The sequence below is a fragment of the Cotesia glomerata genome, linkage group LG7 (genome assembly GCF_020080835.1).
Source record: "Cotesia glomerata isolate CgM1 linkage group LG7, MPM_Cglom_v2.3, whole genome shotgun sequence".
NCBI lineage: Eukaryota > Metazoa > Arthropoda > Insecta > Hymenoptera > Braconidae > Cotesia > Cotesia glomerata.
The window spans coordinates 21,601,510-21,623,914 of NC_058164.1; the positions used below are offsets into that span (position 1 = coordinate 21,601,510).

At 29.8% G+C, this 22,405-nt stretch overlaps 1 protein-coding gene across 8 annotated transcripts in view; it reads right to left on the reverse strand.

Annotated features, from left to right (window-relative positions):
- The window catches only part of LOC123268301 (dual specificity protein kinase splA), a 23,291-nt gene extending 1,154 nt beyond the window's left edge, over positions 1-22,137 (reverse strand). Inside the window, exons 1-9 of one of the 8 annotated variants that reach the window (XM_044733257.1) lie at positions 21,775-22,137; positions 19,291-19,802; positions 19,080-19,222; positions 9,709-10,012; positions 9,408-9,551; positions 7,402-7,680; positions 3,942-5,269; positions 728-1,025; positions 1-538 (exon numbers count right to left, since the gene is read on the reverse strand). The exon at positions 1-538 is cut by the window's left edge and continues 1,154 nt beyond it. In XM_044733257.1, the coding sequence (XP_044589192.1) occupies positions 1-538; positions 728-1,025; positions 3,942-5,269; positions 7,402-7,680; positions 9,408-9,551; positions 9,709-10,012; positions 19,080-19,222; positions 19,291-19,690 (3,434 nt within the window). In that variant the 5' untranslated portion in view covers positions 19,691-19,802; positions 21,775-22,137. Of the gene's footprint in view, positions 539-727; positions 1,026-3,941; positions 5,270-7,401; positions 7,681-9,407; positions 9,552-9,708; positions 10,013-19,079; positions 19,223-19,290; positions 19,803-20,731; positions 20,941-21,041; positions 21,167-21,774 lie in introns of those variants that run through there. The other 7 variants (XM_044733260.1, XM_044733259.1, XM_044733258.1 and 4 more) reach the window with 7 other exon arrangements.
- Between the last annotated feature and the right edge of the window lie 268 nt (positions 22,138-22,405).

The following is a 22,405-nucleotide window of genomic DNA, read 5'->3' on the forward strand; positions in this document are numbered from 1 at the left end:
GTGGGTATGTTAGTGGTGGCGGGGGGAACCGTTCCTGCTGGAACCGTTCCAGGAGTCATGAGTGCGTAGTCACCGTCAGGCGAACACTCTGATGACGTAGTCATGCTCTTGGTTTTGTCGTCCTCGTTGTTATCGTCGTTATCGTTGCCGTTTCCGGACGAACGGCCAAAAGGCTTCACGGGAGACTGAGGACTGTTGAGAGAAAATGGGAATATCGTCGCAGATGACGTAGGTGTCGCGTCATCCGTTGACGCTGGGGTGCTTGCGCAACTTTCGGAAGTCGAGCTTCCATTCAGCGGCAAGAAACTCGGCGCCTGAGCTGGTTTGTTTGACATTATTGAGATTGGTTGGGATCTTTGGGATTTCTCTTTGCGGTGGTTGCTGGGTCTTGATCGTCGGCGTGTTCTCAATCCTGAGCCCATTGTCATGTTGATATAATTCTGCTCCATGGTTGGCCGCGCTTTGAAATTCATTTCTACGTAGCCTTCTGGTGGCTTACGCGGCTGAGGAAAATCTACTGGCGCTGTTCTCATTACACCTGATAATTTTATTTTATTTTATGAATTGATGTTGAGGTTTAGTTTGAGAACTATTCAATCGTCTATTTTCAGGACACATTATAAAATTTTTTTCACTTAAAATTTTTTACAATAAAAAATGTAAGGAAAAAAAAGTGCCCTTTTTAAAATAGACAATTGAATGAAATTTAATAATAATAATAATTTACCTGGTGGTCCATTCATTTGCATATAATCCTCTTGCATGGGCGAGGAAACCTGTTGATTTTGCTTAGGGCTAATATTCCGCGGTAATAACTCTTCCAGGGATTCTTCCATACGTACAAATGGTCCTTCAGCCTCAACGACTGGCTTTAAAGTCTTTATTATTGGCTTATGCATCATTGTTATTGTCGATGTATGCATTGTATTATGATTATGATTGGCAGTTGTATTGTTGTTGTTGTTGTTATTATTATTATTGTTATTGTTATTGTTATTAAGGTTATTATTATTATTACGATTTATCTGAAATTTAAATATGGTATTCATTAGATAAGATATTTTTTTAAGAAATAATTCATTCAAAACTGCACACCTTCAACAGTCGTATATGTAATGAAAATAAAATTGGTATTTTTAAAAAATTGTTTGAATCATTTTTTGTTACAAAAAGTATTATTAACTCATTTACAAATTGTCATACTGAAAAAAATGTGACGTGTTTTTTATAGAGAATTTAACGCTCTAGAAAAAAGGTTTTAAGTAATTTTTTAATAAAATTACTACTTCAAAATTTATTTGAAGTAAAAGTTTAATTTATAATAAATTTTGAGGTTTTTTCATTTTTTGACGAATCTATGAGACTCATTGCAAAATTTTGCTCTAAATTGTCTTCTTTCAAGTATTTTTGAAATTCTAAGAGAAATTTAAATATACTATAACGGTAGTTTTCTCAAAATACTTTGTTTTAGACACTTTTTGTTGATATAAACGTTTTAAACATTGATTTAATTGTCAAACTTTGTATTTCTTCTTCTATTTTTTTCTAAGAAGATATAAATTTTATGTTTCTGAACATTTTTTAAGATTTGAAAATAGTGTCAAATATACACGGAAAAAAAGTCCTGTTCGAAAATTACAGAAAAAACTGTTTAATTTATACATTCACTCCTGCCGAGACATATCTGTCAAACTAACATTTTTATAAATGTAATTTTTTCATTGAAAAAACTGTAAACGTAAAAATGTCATTTTTACAGTTTTAGAAATATAAGATTTACGTTGTAAAAAATGTAAATTTGACATACGGAAAAACTGTTAAATTTTCATAGAAAAAATTTTAATTCATCATTAAAATTTTAAAAGCTCTAAAAATATTAAAAAATATAATTTAACATCATTTTCCGTGAATTAAGAAAAGAAAAATAAGTTTTTTTATTTTAACTAAGATTTTTCTTTTTGAAATTTTTTTTTAGGAGACTTAAAAGAAATATTTTTGATCAGTAATTTTTAAAAGCAATTTACACATTATTCAATTACGGATACACTGGCTGCTAAAAATTTCTTGAAACATAAGCTTCCCTACCATCCATATGAGCTAAAATATAATCAATGAACCAAAACTTATAACGTCTCATTTTTTCAAGTTTTTCAAATCAGTATTTTACTCCTAAAAAATTAACATAATTTTTTGTCAATATTACATTACAGTCGAGTCGCGTTATGAATCCTCTTTGTGTCTCTCTCATATTAACGCGAGTCTGGTTAAAGAAAAAAGAAAACAAGCCGGACTCATAACGCAACTCGACTGTATTTAATTATGTAATTTTTACATATTTATACCTTTTAAGCCGACAGTTTTTCTTTGTAAATATAACATTATTCAACCATGTAATTTTTACATTTTCTTACTCGTAAATTCAACAGTTTTTCTTTGTAAATATTTTATGATATGATCAAAATATTTCATTTTTACAACGCCATTTATATGATTTTCCTATATAATTTTTTTCTATGTCAAATTAATAAATTCATTAAATTTATATTCTATTGACACTTTTTTGATATTCACATTCTGCTGTTATTTAACTTTTCTTTTAAACCTGTTAAAAAAAGGTACTAATGATTTTTTTCAAAATTTCTCATTGAGCCAATTGTATCGAATGCAAACTTTTGAAACCTTTACTATTTTTTCATTTAAAAACCCATAAATAGCATGATACAAAATTTATCTAATTTGAAAATTTTTATCAAATTGCTTTCTCAATGAAAATTTGTATAAAAATTTTGTAATTTTTTAAAATTTAAAGTCGAAAGATAATGTTTATTTTTCATTATTAAAAAATTTCATTTTTACATCCCTATTTATATAATTTCCCTAGGTAATTTTGCACGCCTCATAGCGCGAAGCGCGTGAGGTTGTGCTTTATACTCGACTTGTCAAGGTCAAGCAATTTTGTGATCTTTAAATGTCTCTATCATAACCATATTACACTTATACAATAATATAAGTAGATGTACACCGAGAAAACACTTAAATTAATCCATCTTTTATTTTCTAAAATCATTTCATGTAGCTATTTTGAAAAAAAAAAAACGTTTTGAAAAAAATTTTACGTGGACGTCCGGATGTCACCCTATTTTGGATGTACCAACGATTACTCCCGAACGAATTGATATTTCAAGGCCAGACCTTTTTTATTAGTTTAAGAATGTGCTGAACTCGGTCCGTATTTCATATCAGTGGCCTAGTTTACGTATTTTTTTTTTAAATTGAATTTTTATTAAAATTTACTACGATACAACTGTACAAAGACAAACGAATTTTTCTTATTTGTCACGTGAAAACTATGGCGCCACTTGATCAAGCTAAATTTTTTTAGACTGCGTGCGCATATGACAAGAAAAAAGGGGGCTGATATTTGAAAAAAAAAAAATACTCTAAGAAATTACTTAATTATAATTTTTTTTTTTTTTTTCAATCAATTACACAATTTATTTTTTCTTAAAAAATGAATGAGCGTTATGAGGCGTGCACTTTTGGATTTTCCAAACTTTTTTTTTCAGTAGCCCCAAGAAAGTTACAAAAACTTTTTTTTCAAGCCCGATAATCTCAACAACTTCAAAAAATCTTTCTAAGGTAAAAGACCCAGTTATTGACACTGGTCTAGTTGATTGACACTTGCAATTTTATTTTAATTAAAAAAATAAAATTTTCTTAAAAAACCAATTATCTTAAAATTTATAATTCAAAAATTATACTTATTAATTTATTATATTCAATTTAAATAAAATTGCAAGTGTCAATAACTAAGCGAGTGTCAATAACTGGGTCTTTTCCCTTATATCAAATATAAAAATATAATGACATATACTCATACCATTCAAGGTGTGCAAAACCAATAACTAAAAATAAAAAAAAATAAAAAACGAAAAATTTACCTTGCTGATACCGCTCATATCAACATAAGGAGCATTAACCGACGGATGAGGTTGTCCTGGCGACATGTCTATGTACGAGCTGTTATCAGTGGCAGTGGAATAAGAATGCGAGTGAGAGTGCGAATGTGAGCACGAAGATGGTGTAGACGACAGCGTCGTAGGCGGTACATTCCTTGAGAAGTCCATTTCCATCAGATCTTCCATCCTGTCCAAGTTAACAGAGCACCCTGAAGCGTGGCCCCAAGAGCTTGACAGCAATGGCGCGGAATTAGACTTTGAGTTCCCAGTACCGTCAGTAGTAGGCAGACGTGCGTGAACATTCGCCGCAAGACGACCCAGTTCCGGGCGCTTTGAGCGACTTCCGACACTGAAGGCACGTACGCGATTAGCTTCTTGGACCGCGATGTCGATGCGGTTTTTACGGTGACGATTCGCTGGATCGGGTCTGGAACCCACCGAGTAGGCACGCGTTGGTCTCGTCGGATCCTCCTCAGAAGGAGTTAGATAACTGGCAACTTTGTCCAGCGGGTACTCACTGAAGCGCAGATCAGTACTAGGCGTTCCAGAAGTTACCGAGCAGCTGCTTCCGTGTTGGGACATCATATCGTCGTGGTATGAGTGTCCGTTTTGGTTCACGGGGTCCATGTCGACGTACTCGTCATCGCGAACTGGAGCCATGGGGACGTAGCCGTCAGGCAACGTCGCTTCTTCGATTAATGACGAAGCTCGCGAGTGAGAGTGACTATGGACTGCCGTTCCTGGACTCATCGGCAAGTACGCTCCAGAATTGGGACAGTAGATCCCGGAATTGGGACCATTCCCGGGAAAGTTGTTCTGAACTCCTCCTTGACCGGGTCCCAAAGTTCCACGACCGGGACTGGATCCACAGGGGCTGTACATCTCTACGTAGGAACTCTGCTGGGATGAGGAGTGAGACTTGAAGTTAGGCGAGTACTTTTGCTGCAAGTGGGAACTCGTTGACCAATGAGCGTAGTCGTCCATGTTCTCCTCGAGGATCACCGGCTCGTCAGGGGTCAAAGAGTGGCCGTACCGACCCGCAGTCACGCTCTCGTCCATGATGTCTGTCTGATCGTCCATTGATAGAGAGGAACCAGCGGAATCCGTGGAACACGCGTTAGACGCCGGGCTTATCGGCATTGATGACACTGGCGGCGAGTAAGATAGACCCCGGGTGTACATTGAGTGAGGACGCGTCGGGTGAGGCGTCAGGTGGCTCGTTCGAGGGTGAGGTAGCAGAGGTGTTGGGAGCCCTTCGCTGGTGGTCCGTGCTCGCGATGGAAGACTGTCGCAACGGTCACGACCTGTACCTGTAATCAATTTTTTGGTCAGTCAGTTGGATTGTAACTTTTTTAAGGGAGGAAAAAAAATTTTTTTTTTCTTGTTTTTGAAGATAGTTTTTATTGAAGCATCCCATTTTAGTGATGCGAAGTTTAAAATTTACTAACAATTGATGAACTTTTTTTTATTTTTGAAAATTTTAGGATACTGAAATTGAGACATCTGATGATTTTTTTAATTTTTTTAATAAATAAATTAGATTAAGAAAAATATATTTAAAAAATTCTATTTTTAGAAAACGATAAAAATTGTTGTCATTATTTACAAGTAGGGTCAAACCTATTTTTGGCCATAAAAAATAGACATTGATAAAAAAATTAACTTGACTCAAGAGCCAAAATCTTGAACCAAGAATACCATTTTGAAGAAAATGATTTTCTCGAGTCAGGAGAATAAATTCTATAGTCAAGGAATTATTCTTGATTTAAGTAGATTTTTCTTGTCTCAAGAATTTATTCTCTTGACTCAAAGAAATCATTTCCTTCAAAATAGTATGCTTGGTTCAAGATTTTGGCTCTTGAGTCAAGTTAATTTTTTTATCACTGGATGATGAATTGATGGATCATCATAATGTTTTTTTTTTTTAACTTCTTTTTTACGGCGGATTTATGGTGGTGATATCGAAAATATCAAAAAATTAATATTTCAATTAAAAAATCATCTTTGAAAGTTGGAAAAAATGTTGGCTTTCATGTTTTTGGATAAAATTTCTATTTTATCTTTTTTGGATGTTTTTGATATACTTTTTTTTAAAGTACATAAAAAAACGAACAACCAAAACAAAAAAAAAAAGTTAAATATCACAATTTTCTAAAAAATTTATAAATTTTTTTGAAAATTTATTAAAATTGTGATAATTAACTTTTTTTTTTAATTGTTCATTTTTTCATGTATTTTTCAAAAAAAAAATATATCAATAAAATCAAAAAGAAATTTCGTTCAAAAAAATGAAAATTAAAATCGTTGACCCCACTTGTAAATATTTACCAAAATTGTAAAGGAAATTTTTTTAAAACAATTTTCTAAACCTGGTTTATTTTTAAACAAAAATAAAAAAATGATCTAATGTCTTCTAATTCCAGTGTCATAGAAAGTTAAAGATATTGTTAAAAATTTTTTAATAAAATAATTTCTATTCCTGTGATGATCAAATTTTTTTATCATATAAAACAATTTAAAGGATCATTCTGGATTGTAACATTAAAAAAAAAATTTTTTTTACATATTTCAAAAGTACATATATCTAAAAATACTGTGTTGAAATTTTTAAGTGATCGGCTCACTGTAAATATATTATTTTACGAGGTTTATATTAATTTTGACTTTTACTATTTTTTTTTTTTAGGACTAAAAACTAAATAAAAGGCTCATTTTTCAATTTTTTTTTAAATCTCAGCGATTTTGTTTTTTATCAATAAATATTAGTCTCCGTAGCTGGTGCAATAACTAATTATATATTGAAGGTAAATAATTTTGGTTTTTGTATATTAGATAAGCCGTTATCAAGTTTTCATTTACGTCAGCGACATACCAACGTTTGGAGGAGCTCCGTTCACCCATTGATTATTCATAATCATGTAAAAAATATAAAAAAAAATAGTTAGATATTTTTTGTGTTATTAAAGAATGTGTGTTGAGCTGAATAAATTTTTCTATTAATTAATATTAATATATTAATCTAATATCTATAATAACTTCTGAGTAAAAAAAAAAGATTCTGCTTTTTTTTCGAGCGCCGGAACCAAAATGATCTCTTAATAAATTTCATTTTTTAAAAACGATGAAATTGTTTTAAGATAAAAAAATTTTGTCATTATTTTTTTTTTTTAAATTCACATGATAAATTTCTCCAGGAATAATACAAAAATAACCTTTAACTAAAAAATGTGTAAAAATTATTGAAAGAACATCAATTGTTTGTAAAAATAAACTCAACACCACTAATTCTAATGCATGTTAATTAAGATAGATCGATATATACAGTTAAATATAAATATTTGATACATTGAAAAATGATAAGCGTGTTAAAATGTGCAGAACATAGGAGGAAAATGTAAGGACAGGAAGGGAGGAGAAGTGAGTTGTTAAATAAAATACATACAGCGTAATACGGGTCTTTTGGATGATTGCGTTTGATTGATAACAGCGGCTAAGGGCAGCGACAGGGTTCTCTGATGGGATTTTGTCGTAGAGTTTGTGTTGATTGTTGTTGAAGATGTACAAGTAGTTGTTGATGTTGGAGATGATATTGGTGATGCAACATCTGTGATTATGGATTGGGATTTATTGGTACAGATCGACTGGGTCGCTAATGAATGACGTCTTTTGGTAGCTGAACCACCGATCGTATAAGTCCCAAGGCTTCTAGGTCCTGCACCAACTGCAAACCCATTTCGCCCAATGTTTTTTTTTATTTACAAGACCCTAGTCTTAATCCATTAGTCCTACAGCCTGACCCTAATTATCGCCACTTTAGCCATGCTCTGATAACATGTATTTAAGCTCAGCAAACCCATAAGCATTTTTTTTTTTACAATGATCAATGAAGATTCATGAATTTATTTTTTTTTTTATTGCCAGTATTTTTTTTTTTTTTAATTTTTATCATCTAGAGTCTCGATTTTTTTTTATAATACAATACTTACATGGAAAAAAGTAAACTGTAATGAATAATAGTCGATTTATAGTAAGTAATGATCAACTGGCAAAAATTACCATTTCAAACAGTAAAATCGTGATTTTCACAATTACTTTATAATATTTATCATTTAAATGTTACAATTCATTATTTACATAGAAAAAAATACTATTTCAAACAATAATATTCGCTATGTGAAAGTCGAAAATGTTAAAGTATGATAATTAAGAATTTTGACTTTGATATTTATCATTTCGTACCTAAAAAATGATCGCATGATATGTAAAAAATATAAACTATAGTAACTACACAGAAAAAAAGGTTCACTTGAGCCAAGAAAATATTTTTCTTCATAATTATTTTCTTGAGTGAAAAAAAATTTTTTTTTGACACAAGAAATTTTACTTATTCCAACAAAATTAATTCTCTTGCTTTAAGAAATACGTATTTTGATCCAAAAAAATTTATTTAAGTCAAGAAAATCTTGTTGTTTAGAGAAAATTCAGCCTCTTACGTCAAAAAATTTAGTTCTTGATAGAAGTTAATTTTCTTGTCTTGAGAAAATTTCCCTTTTGCTCCAAAAAATTAAATATAAAGATAGAAGTAAATTTTCATTAATATTTTTATTGATTAACATGTCAAATGGGAAGATCAAATAATATTGAATAATTTTTTTTCATTCAATATGTATAATTGCACGCCAAAATAATATAAAATGGGTATCAAATATTAAAGAGAAAATTTTTTTCTCAGCTGAAGTAGGTGGCGCAACTTCCCTAAAGTATTTAAAAATCTTGATCAAATATAAAAATTTATTGTATCAAGTATTTATGATAATTTGAACTAAGAAAAAATGACTTCCACCAAGAATAGAATTTCAAGAAAAATTTTTACTCCGGTCAACACAACTTCGGTCTTCCTTCAGGCACCCAAAAATTTTCTTGAGCCAAGAATTTTGTTCTCCAGACAAGAAATTTTTCTTTCTGTGTAAATTTTCTATATGTGCAAAGTCAATATTTACAAAGTACAAATGGTAAATTTTAAATGCAACGCTAAAAATCAAACTATAATTATTGATTTGCTTCAACTGGTAAAATATATATTTTAAGAGTAGAATTTTTACTTTTTCAAATAGTTAATTCTCTGAGGATGAGACCTTCCCCTTCCTTATGATATAAACTATATATTGAAATGGCAATTTTCACTGTTTGAACCTGTAATTTTTCAAGATGAGAGTCGTTATTTACTATAATGACAGCTACTAATCACATTTTCGATATTAAATTATAAATTGTGACTTTTAAACTTTCTACATTAATTTTACTTTTTTCCATATAAATATTTTAAATTTTTAATGAAATATTTAGAGTAAAAATTGTGGATGATAAAAACAATTAAAAAATACCAAAAATAACGAAGAACTAAAAATGATGAGGAGTAAACAACTACTACTGTGATAGAAAACAGACCCGTAATTAAATTTGCAGACGTGGGAATCAGTGATTGACTACAACTGATTGATGTAGTAGCAGTAGCTGATTCAGAATTCAGCTCTCTATTATCCAGTACATGTCCATTAAGTACAGATGGATCCTCATGATCTGTTTGCTCTTCTGTAAAGTCCCACGATCCACGTATGTTACTATTCTAACACTCTACTCTAACATTTACCGTCTATTTTTTTATTTAACGTACATCTAGCCCTCTTTGATAAATGAATATTTATAAATGAATAAATGAATAAGTAAAATTACTAAGAAATATTCTTACCCAAAGGTGAAAAACCGTGTAGCTTAGAAGTGGGACGTCGAACGCCTAGAACACTTATCGGCTTGCTCGCTTCATTCGCCGAAAAACTTCGCATTCGTGTCTTTGATGACAGAGACGCTGAATCTTCTTTGTCGCGATTGCTCGCGTTGCTGCTCATCGCGTTTAATATTGCCGTGTGCATATTAAGAGCAATATTTGCGTCTTCGACTTTCATCCAGTACTCTCCTTCACCGGTCACTGCTGAACGCCCGACTTCCATATAAAAATAACGCTCCATGCACCCGCATCTTCGAACAGTTGTCAGCTGTAAATTTTTATTTTTTATTAGTATTTTTTAATTGTTATTAATTAATAAATTAGATAGATAGATAAATATTTATTGCTTTTTTTGTACATTTACAATCGCAATAGAGGTTACAAATATTTAGCACATGTAAAATATAAAGTATGAAGTATAAAATTAATATTATTATTAAGGATTAATAATTAACTAGCAACCTTGCAGTCACTATGTGACTGCCGTGACTTGTGAAGTATAAATTAATAAAATTTTGCTTTATTAAATAATGACTTTTGGTAAATTGCACTGTACTTTCTTAACCATTGACGTTTTTAAAGATATAAGCTCATTCTAATGTTACACTCATCAAGAGCTTTCATTTGAGTACCTACATGCATTTTTATATATTTTTCATATATACATATATATATATATATAATATATATAAATATATGAAAAAATAATGTGGATACTTAAATGAAAAGTCTTGATGAGTGTAACACCAGGATGAGCTTATATCTTTAAAACTGTCAATGGTTCATAAGATATTTGTTAAAATGCCCTGTACTTTCTTAAATATTGACGTTTTTAAACATATAAGCTCCCCCCGATGTTACACTCATCAAGAGCTTTCATTTGAGTACCCACATGCATTTTGATATATTTTTCATATATATAGGAGACTTTCTATAGATATAGTCACTCATCACGATATCTCTGGAACTATAAGACCTAGAGACTTGAAATTTGATAGGAATATTCCTTTCGCCGAGTATAGGTCAGCTAAGAACGGATTTTACGAAATTCCACCCACAAGGATGGTTGCGGGGGCGTTAACAATGAAAAATTCCCGTTTTCAAACTATAGCTCATATCGACTTCAAATTTAGTGGGAATCTTCTAAAAGAGATATAGAAATAATTTTTGAGCGAATTTCGCTATATCTCACCCCCACAGGGGGTTGCGGGGGTGGATATTAACAATGAAAATTTTAAATTTTCAAACTATAACTTTTACAGTCTCCAAATTTTGTAGGGATTTTCTATAAGTGATGTAAAAATAAATTATGAACGAATCTCACGATATTCCACCCCTCAGGGGGTTGCGGGGGTGGATATTAATTTTGAAAATTTTTAATTTCCAAGCTATAGCTCCTATATACTCCAAATTCGGTAGGAATTTTCTTTAAGTGATGCAAAAATAATTTATGATCGGAGTTTTCTCTTTTTTATTTGTGATACAGAAATGATTTAAGAGTGGATATTACGACGGACCACCCCTAATAAGGATCGCAGGGGTGGGTTAACAATGAGAAATCTTAATTTCTAAAATATAGCTTCTAAAAGCTGTAAATTTGGTGGGAATCTTTTATTTTTCACACGAAGATCATCTCAAAACGGATTTTAAAAAATTCTACTTCCGATGAGGATTGCGGGGGTAAGTGTGTTAAAATCTAAAATTTCAATTTCCAAACTGTAACTTCTACAGTCTTCAAATTTAGCAAGAATCTTCGTGGATAATGTCAAGTTCAGCTGAGAATGGATTTTCTCGAATTCTAACCCCAAAAAGGATTGCGGGGGCGTTAACAATAAAAATCTCTCATTTTCAAACAATAGTTTCTATGGACTCGAAGTTTTGTTGGAACCTTTTATTTATAATGTAGAAATCATATCGAATGGGATCTTACGAAATTCCTCCCCAACATAGGAGTACGGGAGTGATAATTGTCAAAAAAATTCATATTCTTCAAATACAGTTTCTATAGATATAAAATTTGATAGAATCTTAAGAGAAACAGGAAATTACAGGGATGGCCCTCAAGGTCAACCGATTAAAAAATTTTTTTTCTTTATGTCAATTATTATTCATTTTTGGAAGATGGCCACGGAAATGTTATAGTGATAGCACATTGAAAATTACAATAAATATTAGCTAGAATAATCACATGAATAAAAGGTACAGGTCAATCCGATGGAATTTAGAATCTGTGTGTAAGTCAAAACAATACTCCAATTAAATTTCAAGTCTAGGTCTAAAAATACAATTCTATTCATTTCTAAACACAATTAGAAGTACCCAGCGGAGCGGGCGGGTAACAGTTAGTAATATTTATACATATATATAATAGGGTGATTTTTTTTTTTTTTCGGTCCCATCGTGAATTCTTGTTGGAAATACCCAAAAAAAAATTCCCTGAAAGTTTGAGCCCTTAATATTAATTTAAGTCATCAAACAAGGCGTGTAAAGATTTCCCATTGAAAATACACAAAAACTCTGATTTTTAATTTTTTAATTTCTTAAGCTCAGCGGCATTTCATGGGATCACTTTGACCGAAGATGGTTTTTTCTCAGAATTGATCGCTCTACAAAAGTGCCCATTGCGGCAAAGTCGTAACTCACACTGGTGAGGCAGTACAGGCCACTGAACCTGATTTTTCCATCAAATTCGCGTTTTTTCGCACTTATATCGTAAATAACAAGAGCTACGGTAAAAATGTGAACGACAAACTTGTAGGGAATTCAATTTTCTACAAAAAAAAGTCCTATAGACCAAATCGCTAAGATCAATATTAAGCGAGATATTAAGCCTTGAATTGATTTTTCCGTGAAATTTTGGCTGATCATCGATTTTAACTTATTAATATCTTGTTTTCTTTCTTTGTAATATTATATTTTTTGTTCAATATATTTTTTTAAGGCTAGAAAAGTAGGATATGATAAATATCTTACATTACAAAAGTTTATCTATAAAGAATAGGCTGTATCAAAAAAATCGACTATTTTTTTTTTTTTTAAACTATACGGAAAATATTGTTCAAGATACCGAAAAAGGGCGCCTGGTAAAACGGGAGCTCTTAATTTTAATATTAAGTTGTGCCTCATCACGATTTTCCATTTTCCATTTAATTAACATGGGAAATTTTTTTGTGCTAAGTTTGGAATTTTGTAGTTCTTTAACGAATTGTTGAATTGTTTGGGTCACAAAGTATTCTTGTAGGAAATTAAACGCTCTTCAAAAAAGGTCTCTAATAATTTTTTGATAAATGCAAGCCTTCAAAAGTTATTCGAATTGGAAATTGACACTCATAAAAATTTTAAAGTTTTTTTACTAAGTAATTCTGTAGCTCTTTAACGATTAGTTGCATTTAAAAATCCTTTCTTTAATTACTTTTTTCTGATATAAAGATTTTAATTATTGTTTTTTTTTTTTATCCAGCTTTTTTCTTCTAATGTATATTATTTTTTTATTATTTATATAATACACTTTTTACACTTTTCTATCCGGTCTATACTTAATACACTTTTTAAATGCATTTATATAAAATACACATTTTTAAATGCATTTACGGCTAAAATATCGTTAAAATAATTTTTATATTCAGAAAAAAAATCAGAGGAAAAAGAATTTTGAGTATAATTATGCAATAAATTAATTAGATGCCCCAAAAAGTAAAAAAAAACTTTAAAATTTTTAATATTGTCAAATTCCAATTGGAATAACTTTTGAAGGATTGCATTTCTCAAAAAATTATAAGAAACCTTTTTTAAAGAGCGTTTAATTTCCTACAAGAATATTTTTTGACCAAAACAATGCAACTAGGACCGAAAAAAAAAAAAAAAAAAAAAGTAAAAAAAAAATCACCCTAATATATAATATATATAAATATATGAAAAAATGATGTGGGTATTTAAATGAAAGGTCTTGATGAGTGTAACATTGGGATGAGCTTATATCTTTAAAAATGTCAATAGTTCACAAGATACAAGGTCATTTCTTAATTATGTATTTAGAGATAGAGCATTTTCGAATGCAGCCTAAATACTTATCATCATAAATTGACTATTGGTGAAAATCATATGAAACCATAAAAAGGCACAACTCCACGTCAAAACTTTTCCAAAGATACCAAATTTAACCATAAAAACCCATTTTATCATTTAAATACACTGGCCACAAAATTAAACTTATTCCCTTAATAATATAGATTAATAATTATTATTATCTTTTTTAGTTTTTTTAACAGGTAGCTTTTAATTATTTGTTTAGTATGGATCCTCTGAGATTACAAAGTTTTGCAGTGAACTGATACAATGTAATCTAAGAGGATCCATACTAAACAAATAATTAAAAGCTACCTATTAAAAAAAAATCTGTGAAAAAATAATTAATAAATTGTTTTGGCTTTAAATTCTCTGATGCTCAAAAAATCTGTTATTAAAAAATTTATTATAGTAATTTCCTTTAATTTTAACAACATCTAGACCGTGAACGTCTCTATGCGGCATTATCGATAGAATCACCGTCTACGCGCAGAAAAAAATAAAAAAAAATTTTTTAGTATTATATCGAAACTATTTTCTCACATTTATGCGAAAAGTTTTTATAATTACGGAAAGTATTGATATATGTGAGATAATAAATACAATAACCTTGATAATAAAGTTATTTATATTTAATTATTCATAATCCATATTTAATCAAGATATTATTAATAAATAGCTTGAAAAATAAAAAATAATCTAAATATTTAATTATCAAAAAGAAAATAAATACAGATGCATAAAAAAAATTAAAAAATTTACAAAAGATAAAATTATTTATAAATAAAATAGTTAATTGTTTTTGCATATTAGAAAAACAGATTTAGTTCGTAAAAATATTGCGTCAAATTGCATCATATCGGTTAACTACGTTGTCATTAAAAAAATTTCTGAGTCTTGTGTGAACCTTCGTCAAGTGCACATCGCCTAAATTTCAGTACGTTCTGTGTGACCAAATAATAATTTATAAACCATGAGTGAAGCTATGGAACATCAAACCGATCCACCCGACAAGGAAAAGGAGAGCTGGACTGAAATTGACAACAGTTATAAATGTAAAAGAAAAAGAATTGGGCTAAATGCCTCAGGATCCTCCAGTGAAAATGACGAAACCCATGCACCCACATTATCAAAAGAAAAAAAGTAAAAAGTGCCGCCAATAGTAATAAGCATGTGCATCAGTGATATTGATGTTTACGAGCAAAACTAGAGAAGAATGTTCAAATCCAGTTTTTTTTAAATACAATAAACAAATGACAGTTTATCCTGGTTCCAAGGAAGATCATAAAAAAATTATACAACTATTTAATGTGCTAGGGATTACGCACCATACATACTCATTTGAAAAAGACCGTCCAAAACATTTAGCCCTGAGAGGACTACCACAGATCAACATTAAGATCATCGAAGACGAGCTTAAGGCTCATGGCATCAGCCCGTTAAGGATAATCGAAATGAAAAAGAAGAAAAGAACTGACGAACCAAATTCAACTCAAGATAAAGCAATTAACCTTCGATTGTACATGATTACACTGGAATCTAAACAATATATTAACAACATCTTGAAAATTAAAACTATCAATTGGTTCAAGATAACTTGGGAAAATTACAGAAATTCCAGGAGGATAACACAATGCTATAAATGCCAGCAATTTGGGCATGGAATGAATAACTGTGCAAACACACCAAAATGTTTAAAGTGTGCCTTACCTCATCTAACTTCAACTTGTGTTGAAGATAAAAAAAAGCCCAGCAACATGCACAAACTGTAACGGAGATCATCCAGAAAATAATAAACTTTGCCCAGAATACATTAAACATATCAATTAATTGGAGAAAAATCAGAAGCCAAAGGGCATTATGAGGCACAAACCATTTGACCTACAGCAACATCATTTTCCAAACTTGGGAAGGAGAACGAACACGCAGACAAGCAGCCAATTTAACCAATGGCCAACCAACAACTCAGCACCCATTCTACCTGCAGAGACACCAACGGGGATGACTCACCGACATTCTACACAACCAACATCAACAAGCCCGGAAACAACAGTGATAAGTAAAACAAACCTAGCCCATATTCATTCCTCATCCTTAATTACCCCTAATCCAAATTCCAATGCAAACGAAATTAACCAAATCTTAGAACTTAATAAACTTATAGTAGAAATTAACAAATTAAATAACTTATGTAACATTTCTAGCCTGTTGAAAATAGTAACTGACATGAACATAAAATTACAAAACTGCATTGATAACGCCTCCAGGCTATTAATTATAAGCCAAAGCCTTAATGATGGCTAGCCCCAAAAAAATAAATAACATCAATATCGTTTTCTGGAATGCAAATGGTCTAAAAGACAAAACTCGCGAACTTACGCACTTTCTTAATAATTATAACATTGATATATTGCTAATTAGTGAAACTAAGCTAAAAACAAATGCCAAATTCTATATTAAAATTTATGTGTTACCGCAAAGATAGAGGTAACAACTCAGCTTCCGGTAGAGTAGCTATATTAATTAAAAAAACTATAACACACGATGAAGTACTTATTCCCTCAATATCTATTAAAGCGCATGGTATACTAATACCAGGTAACATTTTAATAATTTCATGCTATAATCCCCCACAATTAAAGATTAATACAATTGACCTAACGAACATCTTTAAATTAAATAACAAAGTAGTCTTAGCTGGGGATCTAAACTCTAAACATGTATGTTGGCATTGTAAAAATGCCAATGCTAGTGGAAACATACTATTTAAGTATTTGCAAAATAAAGATAATTCACTGTATTAGTAGGAGATAAAGTCAGTACCCATAGAAATATTTCCGCAGGAGTACCCCAAGGATCAATCCTTGGACCACTGCTATTCTCCTTATTTATTAATGATCTGCCCAAAATACCTACTACTTCACTTGCTCTATTTGCTGATGATACAGGGATTCTTGCATCATCACATAGAAAAAATATTGTAATGCGAGAGCTTCAAAAACATGTCAATTTATTACAATCCTATTATGATAAATGGAAAATTAAAATTAATGTTAAAAAAACTGGAATAATGATTCATAGTCATAAACGTGACCATGCCACAAATAACGTCACGATGAACAATCAAATTTTAAAGTTAACAAATAGTGCTAAATATCTAGGTCTCACATTAGATACCAAATTAAATTTTAATCAACATATTAAAAACATTATTAATAAAGCAAATGCAACAATATCAATTTTGTATTCTCTTATATGTAGAAATAGCAAAGTTTCTCTTAAAAACAAGATCATTATTTATAAAATGTGTACTAGACCAGTAATATTATATGCGTGTCCTATCTGGAGTAATACCAGCAAAACAAACTATAATCGGATACAAATTGTACAAAACAAATGTCTACGAATGATATTAAATGCCGAACCAGGTATATCAAATGTTAAGTTACACAAAAAACTAAAAATTCCAAAACTAGATCAATTAATTATCGAACAAGCGACCGACTTTTATAAAAATAAATTAAATCAACATGAAATTTTAAAGGATGTCTGTAAAAACACTAGTCTCAACCCTTGGGCTAAACACAAACTACCTCAACAGCTATTAATTAATAATCATAGAAATCTGTCTATAAAAAATGTAAATATTGTAAATAGATGTAAGATAAACATAGTTTATAAGAAGTAGAATTAAGTTAACCACAACATAACGAAACCTAAATAGGGTTTTTTACCCACTTTTCCCTAAGAAGTCACAAATATCAAATAAATACATATACATATTGTTAACATTAATTTATATAGAAATCTAAAATAAGTTAAAGCCCAACGATGGACCAGGAATTATTAATTCAAGATTTATAAGCTGATTATAATTGATAAATGTAATTGGAAAAATAGTAAGAATCAATCAAATATAATTATGAAAAAATTTTAAAAATTTGTGTATTTCAGAAAATGCTTTTACATTAATGGTAGATTTTATTTACTGTGAACTTATGATTGTTTCTCACCAAAATATTTAATAATTTATTTTATTAAATCCAATATATTTTTTTTTAACATTTAAGAATAAAAAGCCTTTTATAAAAAGTGAACTGTAATTTTTGAACAATAAATAAAAGAATTCCTTGGACGTTATAGCCGATATGATTCTTTAAAAATTTATTTTGAACACGGCTTTTATAAGCAATTTTAACTACGAGAATAAAACGAAAATTTTAATTAACAAAACATAAAATATTTAAAAAACAAATAATTTCAAAGTCGCAAGATAGGAAAAATTTATAAAAAGTAAAAGTATAAAAACATGTAGCTCTATTATGTACTTATCTAAATGATAGATAAAGTTATTTTTAAAAGTAAAAAAAAAAAGTTATATCCAGCCCGTCATTTTAAGGGGGAACACTACTGTGACAGTCGAAAAAAAAGTGATTTTTAGGAATTTTTTTGACAGGGAAAATAAAGGAATTTGAGGATCGGATTTTTTTATTTTATTAAGGGTACATTAAAGATTATTACCTTAAATTCTTATTAAAAAATATTGAATTATTACAAAGTTATTGACAATCTCGTAGAGCACTAGAAAAAATTTCCCCCTCCATGGTCGCATCGATAACTCAAAAACGGATCATTTGAAAATAAAAACCCATTGCTTTTTGATCATTAAGGATGTAGTTATCGTTGCACGTACGGAATTTTGAAAATTTTAATTTTCAAAAAAAATGGCTCTGATTGAAAATTTTCTCATTATTTGTACTGTTTTTTTATTTTAACCCGACTAAAAAAATCTTTAAAATAAAAATTTTTGAAATTCCGCCCGTGCAACGATAACCACATTTTTACTGATTAAAAAGCAATTAGGGTTTTTGTTTTCAGATAATCCGTTTTTAAATTATCGGTATGACCATGGAAGGGGAAATTTTTTCTAGTGCTCTACGAGATTGTTAACTTTGCAATGATTAAATATTTTTTAATAAAAATTTAGGATAATAATCTTTAATGTACCCTTAATAAAATAAAGAAAATCCGATCCTCGAATTTCTTTATTTTCCCTGTCAAAAAAATTCCTAAAAATCACCTTTTTTTCGAGCATCACAGTAGTATTCCCCCTTAAGCGTTTTGACCTCCAAAATTTTTCAATTAAGCAACTTAATTACTAACAGTCTGGTCAAATTTTTTATTTCAGACTCATAAAGAACGATACCAAACAATATTAATCTATCGTTCTTATAAAAAACAAGATTTATAAATAAATAAAATATATTTACTAGAAATTCAAGGCAGTCGGATTTTTTGTCCCCAGCTTTTATTAAACTCAGCGAATGATCAGTCAAACAAAGCCGATAGGATCCATTTATGTTCATCCGTTCAGCAAGACCTTTCTTTTGCAAAGTAACTTCCCACACGTGTTCTATAAATTTAAAAAAACATTGATGTATTATCCATTTAAAAATAAACCAAACAAATGGAAATATTTACCGAATGTAGGACGTGGTAATTCACCATCAGGAACATCACCGGAAAGGAGCAGCATTGCGGTGAGCCAATCATCGACATCTTTATCACTGTCGAGTATCAGGGAAAAGCACCCGTCCTTAGTGTAGAGCGCAATTACATACTTGTGTTTGGTGTCATTACGCCGATTAATATTGTAGCAACTTTTCATGGTAATTGTACGCTTTGGCTGCTGCTTGTTGTCAAACTTTTTCTTGTTATCGTAGTACTCGAGACATGCCGGGTGCCCTGGAGAGTCTCCGCGCAATACGAAGTACTTTTTTTTCAGAGGTTTTAACCCTGATATCAGGGAACCACTTTTACGGAGATGTCCACAGCGTACTATGGGCCCCGATGATGTTGACTGACCCCGACTAGAAGACATCGCCGTCGTTGTGAATAAAATCGTCTTTATTTTGATTAGTTGGGTTCTACTTAGTAGCGAGGATTTATCCTTGTTGGATTGTTCACATAATTAGAGATTTTTTCAGGCAAATCTGTAACAGATAAATTTTTTATTTAATATTTATTTAAAGTTAATCTTTAAAAATTTTAATAAATTAAAAATTTTAATGAATTATTAATTTTTTTTTTAATTTAAAAAATTAAATATTAAATCGATTTAAATATACATAAAAATATTTTTTATAAATATTTTTTAACAAAAATTATCATTATAATTTTTAATTTTAAAAAAATAAATCAAATATTAAAAAAAATTAAATATTAAATCGGTTTAAATACACATAAAAATATTTTTTAACAAAAATGATCATTATAATTTTTAATTTAAAAAAAATAAATGAAATATTCAAAAAAAATCACACTACTTTTTAAAATTTTTCTAAATTTCCATTGAAGTGAAAAATATTTTTTTACATTTACAATAATATTTTTTCTTCAACACAAAAATTGTTTGAAATTTTTATAAATTATTTCACTTAAAAAAAATAATGCTTATTTTTCTTAATATAAATTATCCAAACTAAAAAATAGTTAATTAAAAAAAAAATTCAATTAATCCAAACACGACTCTAACTAGCTATTATAAATAACTCCAATAAATTGTCAATAAATATAATTTAATAGATAACAGAAAAACCCAAAAAAACAAAGCTATTAAAACAACATCAACATTGTTAACTTTAAACTAATGATTAATCAACAAAATAAACAATTCACGTTAATTGCCCAAAAAACATCATTCGAAAATAAAAATTCAAGTTCATCCACTACAAACAATCTCGTTAAAAAAAATTCCAACGCACGCACACACAAACTCGATTGTTGCACCTGAAAAACAAAACAATTTAGAAATTGAGTTTAACGATAAAAAAGGTAATAAACGCGGGCTAACAAACAAGTTATTTTATTTAATTAAATTATCATTAACCGTTTCAACATAGTAATGATAAACAAAACATACACCTACACTCAGACAGGCGAATGAGTAAGCCTAAACACATATCCTCACATTAACAAAACAAAAAAATAAAAATAAAAATAAATAATCGATTACATACAAAACATGTGATTTAGGTTGAATATACTATACTATTTCCAATCGACTTGTTCCCATTTACTCAGAGGTTAGGGAACGCCTTTTTGGGTTCTCCTACTACCTTTTTACACATATATACACATCCGCACATATTTATGTATACATATAAACACGTATATCAGTGAATCAGTGTATGTATATCGTATTCTTTAGCCGCGCAACCCTCAACACGCACCTTGGAATTTTATTTCCCCTCACTATCACTAGATAGGCCATCAACCCTATCATACACTGGATCCAAGGGAAAATACACGTTTATTGGTTTTATAATCTTCGTCAACACACCATACCAATAAATCGCACTAACACGATCGTTAAAACCCATCAAAATAAAAAAAAATTAAATTTAGCTCTTTAATCATCAATTTTTGGGTTCTAAAATTCCCGGAAAAAATTTAATAAAAATTTAAGCTCTCAAAATTTTTAATATAAAATTTCATTTTTAAATTTTGAATTTTTTTATAAATTTTTTTCAGTATTGCAAAAATTTTAATTTGAGAAAAAACAATCTATACTACCTCTTATAAATTGGATATGTATATGGCAATGAAACGTTGTAAGTATAATTATAATAAAAATAGTAATTATAATTGCTATTATTTTATTTTTTATTGCTTATTGCAATGTTTATTTAGCAGTATTGACCTAGAGGGCTCAAGGTCCACAATTAAAAAAAAATAAACTCCCGATGGTTTAGAAAAAAAAAATAAAAATTATAATAATAATGATAATAACAGGAAAATAATAAAATGCCTTAAAAACAGCCTCGTGTAGCATCAGCACCTGACAATAATTATAAAATAATATAATTAGTTAGGTAAATGATTGGTTAAACAAAATAAGTATGTTGTTGTTTTGGTAAACGCAATAACAAGTGAACGTATGTATTTAGATTGTTGTCTACTTACTTGTACATATTTGATTGCTGTCGTTACTGCCACCACGACGCAGCGTCACTTCTGTTTTTAATCCCTTGATGTAGACACTTGACACTTTATTTTACTCAAATACTCAAACGTCACTATTATTGTAAAGACAGTCAATATGTACAAGCTGTTGTTTTATAAGTTTTTCTTTGGATTTACCTTTTTTTTTTTTGGTGTTATTATTGTTGTAATGATCGATTTATAATGGCACGTTTACGTCGCACGCGGGATTCTACCATTGAGTATACTCGTGTCCATCTTGAAAAGGTCATGTGTGTGTATCGTGAGCTCCGCAGTTGTAAACAACCTTTGCGCAAGCGCGTAATTACTTACGTATATCACACGTCTCACAAATATTTGTGGAGGTAAGTTTATGTGTTATTCGTGTTAAACATGTGTGGGTCTTATTTTGTGACTGTGATAAATGGAACTAGTTTGCGCGCCATCTGGGTCACAAGATAAAACCGCGGGAAATTTTTAATTATTTGACAGAATAATTTTTTGATCTTTCTTAAAAAATAAATATCATACTAAAATTAATGAAGATAAATTTAGCAGATATTTAATCATTTTTAGAATTTTGTTTTTTAAATAAATTATGCCAAAAAAAATT